The following is an 8680-nucleotide window of genomic DNA, read 5'->3' as shown; positions in this document are numbered from 1 at the left end:
AACAGAGCAATGGCAATCTGTATTTCATTGATGTTTGGAAGGTTGGGAAGTGTAGTTGGCGCTTCCATCAGCGCTATGCTACTGGACAAACATTGTGAGACTGCCTTCTATATATCTGGCACAAGTGTCCTAGGTAACTCTAGCAAATTGGCATTCAGTAGCCAATTAGTTCTTTTGCTCACTTCATTTTCGCTTTTGTTCGAAACGAAATTTACATGATCTAATATTTTTTTCTCTTCTTTTTCTCTAGCTGTGGGAGTGCTAACGTACTTTATCCCGAAAATTCATGAAAAGGTCGACAGTCGAAAATCAATCGTACAAAACGAACCACGTCTCAGTGTCATATCATTCAGATAGGCTGTGTTATTAGTAATTTAAATGCGATAAAAAGAAACTATGACACAAATTATACTATGAATACTATGGAGTCAAAATGCATGGAAACCCAATTCATTCTCAGCTATATTTTGTGTGTGCTGTGAACATTAAATTATGTTCAAAAGTATTAGAACATTTAGATGTATACCATAAGAAATTTTAGATATTAAGTATCAGAACTTCCACTGTGAGCCTATTTAAATGTATATTTACCATTTAGTAATAAATTTTAATTGATAATATTTTGTTTTGGATAGACTGCCAATAGACCCATTTTCACGATGATCTCCAACAAAATAAATAAATATCAATCTAGTTACTTCAACGTAATCCCAACCATGTTTTCCATCTAAATGTATTTCAAGGTTTTGACTTTTCCTTAATCGAACATGAACAGCTTTAATTTCTCTTCTTACGGTTGTGAAAGTTCAAATTCCGAGGTATTGATTCATAAACAAGCGAAATTTAATCATCATCCCGAGCTATATCTCGGAATGTCGCAAATGGCAACAGAAGATCCATGTAAATAATCATCTGCATGTCATTTTATGGTCGACTGAGGAAAATAAATCTGTTGGCGATAAGATTTTTTCTTGTTCCAAATGAATTACGATACATTCTAAAACGAGATTCTGCTAACGGATCGACGGTCTGTGCTTCATCTAGAAAATATTTTACTGAAGTTAGATTAACAACTCATAATATGATTTGAAACGTGATCGTAAAACTAAGATTCGTAACAGGCCGATAGTTCCAACAAATACTTGCGTAAATCCACAATTGAAATGTGGAAATGAAAATTTACGATCTATTTTTATAGAACGTATTTCAAACAGGAATTCTAAGAGTATGTAAATATACAATAAAAAATTTGTTAAAACTGCATGATAAACACTGATAATGTAGATTTACATAGATTCTTTGTACATTTTCTCCTTCATTTACCCAACCAAAAGCAAATAAAAAAATTCACCATAAACAATATTGATATGATTAAACAGAAGTAAGCGCTTACGGTTAGATAAATTGATGGGTAGTACAGGGCTGGAATTCTAAGTCATTCCACCAAAATCATTCGGAATTATTTTTTTCGTACATAAGACCATATTGGAGTGAAAGAGAGAGATTCCACTATTTTTCAGCGTTCCACCGGAATTATTTCTCACACATTCCACTCTTCCTTGAGTTATCGGAATAATTCCGGTGGAATGCTGAAAAATAGTGGAATCTCTCTCTTTCACTCCAATATGGTCTTATGTACGAAAAAAATATTTCCGAACGATTTTGGTGGAATGACTTAGAATTCCACCCCAGGTGACGAGAAAAAAAATGATGCGCGTCATGAATAGAAGAGCGTGAGCAGAGCTTTTTATGGTTTGTTTAGTAACGTGATGAAAATAAACAAGAACAAAATACAAATAGTATTACCGTCTAACAATTTTTAACACGCACTGTTTTTTTGGATCAGTTTGAATGTCAATGTTCTTCTATTTGCTCGATTACTATGTATACCAATTATTTTTTCAATTTTCAGCAAAATCGGATTACATTTGAAAAATTTCAACTTATTGCTGTTTTAGCAAGTCTTTAGAAAACGCACTAAACTTGATAACTTTCTTATTTGGACGTAACACGGACAAAGTAATGATGTAGAAATATTTGTTTTGGGATCCTCTATCATCGGGCATTCAAACACTCAATGTTTTAACATGTGTTGCACGGAATAATCTGTTGTGGTGCACGATTTGATTATTTGATATTTACATAAACGAAGTGCAATCAAAAATCAAACAGGCACGGAGAATCGGCTGTATTGCTTGCTACCGAAATGGAAAATCCTGTTCCTTGATCGATCTCTCCACCTCAATACAACGTGATACTTAATCGACGTGATTTCTGTGTGGACACCCACAATAAAATTCACTGTAACCAACTGTAACTTAACAGTGAATTGTCACAGTCACAGTGAGCATGCGAGCGGTTATAACGCATACATACATACATACACGTACACGCAGTAAGCTATTGAGCGTGCGTGTATGTATACGTTATACTCGTTCGTATGCTCACTGTGGCTGTGACAATTCACTGTTAAGTTATAGTGACTACTAAGTTAACAGCAAACTTCCTAGGGGGAATAGAAATGGAAAAATCCTGCATTCGAATGTATGCATACATTTAACACAGCGTTATATTGAAGTAATTACTACGACGGAAACGTTTGTTTTTTCTTCTTTGCCTTTGCTGCGACGTTTATTTAATTATCATTTTCCATTGTGATGTAGCGTGAACTTGTTTATCGGTAGAAAAAAAATTAATTATCGAATTTTATTTGTGTAACCTAGAATAGAAAATTCGCACAGGTATTCTATGAAGGCTTTTGTTGTTTTTGATAATCAACATTATTTCCTAGAGGAAAATTTTCATTTAGAAACACAGTACGACAGGTGTTTTTTTTTGTCCCTGCCGAGATATTTGGACGGCTGAAAAAGGGCCTCAAATCATGAAGAACTGCATCATTAATTTTTGAAAGTTGGTAAGGTTTTGTCGTTTTTCGATATTTTGCGTTTCCAGTATACAAGTCATTGTCAAATGAAATTGCATGCCATTTACTCCCATTATTAGTGGTTTTACGCATATGATTACTTCGACAAAAATGTTCAGCGGGCAATTCTACATGGAAATATACTTGCCAGATCCAAAAATTTCCAATGATTGTGTGAAATATGGTCAAAAATGTCCAAAACGCCACCATTTTTTTTCTCTCGAAAATATGGGGAGTCTTCTCAGTCGAAAACTCTTAAAAGTGACTTTTTGAGGTACCTCCCGAACAAAAGTGACATTTTTCATGGATTTTGCTATGAAATTATCGTGTTTAAATGCAAACGCTGAATTTAATATATTATCATTGAACTCGTAGGGATTCTCCAACTTGAGCTGAATCAAGATTTTTCATTGTCAATGACAGAAACGTTGGGATATATCCACATATTTATTTATAAATAAAAAGCACGATATTCAACGGTATGATATGATGATACGTCGTAATACTTTTTTTTATGTCGATATCAAAACGTATTTCCATGAAATATATGGATTGGATATGATGAACTTCTACCAGGAGACTTTGAAAGAATATACTCTTGTGAAATGTATACAATGCAGTTAATTTTAGTATTGATAACAACTCTACGGTATTTATAAGTTACGTACTTTGAATTTACTTTTCGAAATTTCATTTGGTGATTTTACTTACCTATCTCTGACCATCCGCCATATCAAGTGCACGTATCCATGATTTACTATACATTCATCTACGCATATCGTAAACGATCGATTCTACATAGGATGTTGAATCATTGCTGGTGAGAAAATTATTACACGTAGACCCTACGTCGCAGAGAGTGTCTATTATGTGTCTCGTTTAAGGTAGACTATTGGTTATCAGGGGTAAGTGTAACAGTATGCACAACGATTCGCCGCTAAATTGTTGTCATTCCAGATCAGTGTTAATGCACATGTTTGTAGAATTACGTTTCAAACGTTATTTTATTGTTGCCAAATCCAAATCTCGATTGTCTAGTATTTGCATTTGGATTAAATCGTCATGTTGATGGATTGCCAAGCGTAACATGACGACGATCATTTATCACCATACTGTTATTGTATTATGATGCGTCCTGGCGTTTGATCTATTAATGCAGAAATAACAACCGCTGAAATGAAGTGAATTACGCACCAAAATGCGAAACTAGGAGAACAAAACGACAACACATCGCTCAAGGTTAGAGACAATGAGGCGTTTGTATTTTTTCACGGTTCAGTGAAAACAGATGAAAGTGAAACTCGTTTTCTCGTTTGAAATTTGCTATCCACGATAAACCCGTGTTGTACAACTTGTAATATACACAACAAAAAGCAAAATGTACGATGAAAAGACGCTCGTGTTCGGTATGCTATTTTTACAATCCAAGATTGATTAACCTCATGTGATTACTATCGCACCGCAGTCTAATTGTTCCAAATGAGGTGTAAATACACTAATCGGTCTGAAGATTATTTTATTTCAAATGCTCAAATGGATGTCAACATATAATATTTCAGCGCTTAAAACGAATCGATTTTTGATTCGAACAAAAAATCGTCAACCGGTCTTCAAAACTATCGACGTCACATAGCATCTGCCGCATGCATAAAATACGATCAATATTTTTTTGTGCAATATAATCCAAATTGATTTTCGATTATAAAACGCAATCTCATGCCTCGTTTAAATTAACTTATGCAAATCGAATGGAGCGAAAGAATCACTGAACCGAACTCTAATCGAATTTGATTTAAAATATTTTGTGTCCATGAAAACAAATAGAATATGAAAAAATTAATTATTTTTTCTATCACTCAAATTAGGTGCGTGCGCGCAAATTCGCTTGTTGGCTATTTGACTGACTGGTTCGTTGTTGTGTGTTCGTTCGTCGCACGCTTTGACACTCCAACTAATCGGATACAACGTAAAATAAACAGGCATCTCATCTCCGCGCAACGCAGAGCATTTTTTGTGGATTTTTCAAACGATGGCATTTTTTGTTTTCTTCCCCTTCTCTCTGGTTTTTTTTTATCACCCAGAAAAATCTAAACATTTGCATTATGGTCTTATCAATAACTGGAAGAGGTGTAATCAGTTTATGATATAGACATTGCCACATTCGCAGCATTTTCGGCGCATATTTATACGCACGGCGAACACTTTATTCCAACATTTCACATCTTCCGTTCAGCCGATATATACCTTTTCACATTCAGCGGCGTCGTTTGAATTCGTCAAAAACAGTTTAACCGATTTTTTTCCCTAAATAATAATAATCGCAATCTTGTTGCTCCGAAACAGTTTAAAATAACAATCGTTTAATATGTGCCAAACTACAGACGAACATGAAGTGGAAAATGGTGCGAAATGTTTATTTTTTACATTTTGGATTAAAACGGAGAATTTCTCTATGGGAGAAAAAAAATATTTGGATTAGAAAAAAGAAACAAAATTCAAATAAAAGGAAAATGGACAAAATCATTATTAAATAGAAATTTTTCATTCGAAAGGCCGCAGAGACTCAGATATTCGACCGAAAATTCGAAATGATTTACCTCAGAGGAAAAAAGGATATTATATGGATGAAGCCATTTCCAAAACCAGTAAGTCATTTGATTCTTGAAATATTAGTGAACAGTGAACTGAATAAAATGACAAATGAAAAACGAAACAGAATTACAACAAAAAAAAAACGATGTAAAAAATATGAACTTTATTTTTAAAATAACAAGGAAAATGAACAGAAATGATATAATTGTCGAAAAACAACAGTGTTCAATCAGAAATATTTTTTTTCTCAAAAACTGCAATGATTTATTCATATGTATATAAAAAATTTACTATCGTAAACCATCCAAATTGTAACATAGTCTAAATTGTAAAAATTACACAAATAGACTAATTTTCTGCAAAACTTTGAAGGGTAACTGTTGTTTTTTATATCATATTTGAAAAGAATACGAAAAAAAACTTCCCATATTAATATATGACTTATTTGTATTTTTTTTTAGAAAATTGGTTTATTTTGAGACTATGTTACGATTTGAACTATGTTACAATTTGGATGGTTTACGATATATAAAAAAATAATGAAAAATCGTTCTATTAAAATTAGAGTTCGGTTTCTTCAACTACGTCATAATTTTTCTGAGTGGCATGATATTGAATGCAGTGATGTTGGAAACATGTGGTATGGCCTTTGTGATTCCCGTTTCACAATGTGATTTGAAATTGAGTACGAGTGAAAAAGGGATTTTGGGCGCCGTTTCATTCTTTGGAATAATTTGCTCATCACATTTGTGGGGCTACCTAGCAGATACCAAAGGCCGTCGCTGCGTTATTCAACCGACTCTTTTCGTAGCATTTCTTTTGTCTGTCGCTGCTTCATTCGTTCAAAATTTCTATCTTTTCGCCACATTACGATTTCTCAATGGATTTTTGTAAGTTGCTATTTGCATATTTAATAAATTAAAGTATGTAATTTACGAGTATTGAAATCAATGATCAACAAGTGTCGATCGTGCGAATCAATCATAAAGTCTATGTGTATCACTAGACTATAATGGAAATGAATTCATTTGGTTTATCATAAAATAGCATCTCCGGTTCATCGGCTACGATTTATGCATATTTGGGTGAATTCCATAACAACGCACAACGAGGTCGTGCCATAATGGGATCAGCATTAATCTACGGTGTTTCGTGCCTGTTGTTGCCATTGCTCGCGTGGTTCGTCATTAATCAAGACTGGCAGTTTTACGTACCTTTCATTGATATCACATACAAACCGTGGCGTTTCTTCCTTGTTGTCTGTAGTATTCCTGGATTCCTTTCGTCGTTGATCCTATTATTTTTGCCAGAGAGTCCGAAATTCGTTCTCGGTCAAGGTAAACAAATGGAAGCTCATAAAATTTTGCAAAAAATGAACCGATGGAATAACGGCAAGAAAAACGAACTCGAATTATTTGAAATTTATGAAGAGACTGAGTCAATCGAAAATCGACGTCGTATTCTGGAAAACAAAAACAGTCGATTCCCATTGCTGAAATCAGTTTGGATTCAAACAGCTCCTTTGTTCAAACCTCCTCATTTGTCATCGACTCTTTTGATTTGCACTATTCAATTCGGAATTTATGCTACGAGCAACGGATTTTACATGTTCTTCGCCGAAATCTTGAACAAAATGGCATCGAATTTGGACAGTTTTACTGAACAACGTATGGCCATGTGCGATATTATCAACATGAAACCGGCTAATATGAGCGCAATCCTACTCGACGAATATGACGATGGAGAATGCATAACAAAACTCGAGTTGGCAACGTTAGAGCAAGGAATCGTTTTGGAAGTTTTGTTTGCCGTAGGCTTTATGGTCATCGGACTGATCATTAATAAAGTTGGCAAATTCCCCATTTTATGTGAGTATGATGATCATATTGTAATCAAATTATTACGAGCTTAAGTGAATATTAAACAAAAAATGTTTTCGTTTGCCCCGGAAATAGTTTTCATTTTGATAGTTAGTGGATCGAGTGGCATTGCTTGTATGCTAACTAATATACCAGTGGTTCAGGTGTACTTACTTATTACATTGATGTGTTCAGGCATCGCAGTGAATATTGTCAATTCGGCGACCGTTGAACTGTATCCAACCGCTTTGAGGTGAATTACTATTATTCGATTATAATAGTTCAATGATTATTGGAAGGAATTATGAACTTTTTTTAATCAATTCAACATTTTTTCCCGCCAACAGAGCAATGGCAATCTGTATTTCATTGATGTTTGGAAGGTTGGGAAGTGTAGTTGGCGCTTCCATCAGCGCTATGCTACTGGACAAACATTGTGAGACTGCCTTCTATATATCTGGCACAAGTGTCCTAGGTAACTCTAGCAAATTGGCATTCAGTAGCCAATTAGTTCTTTTGCTCACTTCATTTTCGCTTTTGTTCGAAACGAAATTTACATGATCTAATATTTTTTTCTCTTCTTTTTCTCTAGCTGTGGGAGTGCTAACGTACTTTATCCCGAAAATTCATGAAAAGGTCGACAGTCGAAAATCAATCGTACAAAACGAACCACGTCTCAGTGTCATATCATTCAGATAGGCTGTGTTATTAGTAATTTAAATGCGATAAAAAGAAACTATGACACAAATTATACTATGAATACTATGGAGTCAAAATGCATGGAAACCCAATTCATTCTCAGCTATATTTTGTGTGTGCTGTGAACATTAAATTATGTTCAAAAGTATTAGAACATTTAGATGTATACCATAAGAAATTTTAGATATTAAGTATCAGAACTTCCACTGTGAGCCTATTTAAATGTATATTTACCATTTAGTAATAAATTTTAATTGATAATATTTTGTTTTGGATAGACTGCCAATAGACCCATTTTCACGATGATCTCCAACAAAATAAATAAATATCAATCTAGTTACTTCAACGTAATCCCAACCATGTTTTCCATCTAAATGTATTTCAAGGTTTTGACTTTTCCTTAATCGAACATGAACAGCTTTAATTTCTCTTCTTACGGTTGTGAAAGTTCAAATTCCGAGGTATTGATTCATAAACAAGCGAAATTTAATCATCATCCCGAGCTATATCTCGGAATGTCGCAAATGGCAACAGAAGATCCATGTAAATAATCATCTGCATGTCATTTTATGGTCGACTGAGGAAAATAAATCTGTTGGCGATAAGA

General features: G+C 34.1%; 1 protein-coding gene across 1 annotated transcript; it reads left to right on the top strand.

Moving 5' to 3' along the window:
- The first annotated feature begins 4192 nt into the window (after window positions 1-4192).
- LOC129572952 (synaptic vesicle glycoprotein 2B-like) lies at window positions 4193-8419 on the top strand. The gene is made up of 7 exons (XM_055453071.1): window positions 4193-5325; window positions 5476-5568; window positions 6081-6405; window positions 6563-7383; window positions 7471-7627; window positions 7722-7849; window positions 7967-8419. The coding sequence occupies exons 1-7, from the start codon at window positions 5289-5291 to the stop codon at window positions 8071-8073; spliced, it is 1668 nt and encodes a 555-aa protein (XP_055309046.1). The 5' UTR covers window positions 4193-5288; the 3' UTR covers window positions 8074-8419.
- Window positions 8420-8680: the final 261 nt, after the last annotated feature.

This window comes from Sitodiplosis mosellana, unplaced genomic scaffold, assembly GCF_009176505.1.
Source record: "Sitodiplosis mosellana isolate CC-2019 unplaced genomic scaffold, AAFC_SMos_1.0 Smas_scaffold_5765, whole genome shotgun sequence".
NCBI classification, from domain to species: domain Eukaryota; kingdom Metazoa; phylum Arthropoda; class Insecta; order Diptera; family Cecidomyiidae; genus Sitodiplosis; species Sitodiplosis mosellana.
This window is presented reverse-complemented; position numbering and strand designations above follow the sequence as displayed.

Excerpts from the sequence above, each read along its gene's own strand:
- LOC129572952 (XM_055453071.1), top strand. The coding sequence starts at position 5,289 with ATGTGCCAAACTACAGACGAACATGAAGTGGAAAATG. Across the intron at positions 5,326-5,475 it reads CGAACATGAAGTGGAAAATG|GCCGCAGAGACTCAGATATT; the intron begins GTGCGAAATGTT and ends TTCATTCGAAAG. Across the intron at positions 7,384-7,470 it reads TGGCAAATTCCCCATTTTAT|TTTTCATTTTGATAGTTAGT; the intron begins GTGAGTATGATG and ends CCCCGGAAATAG.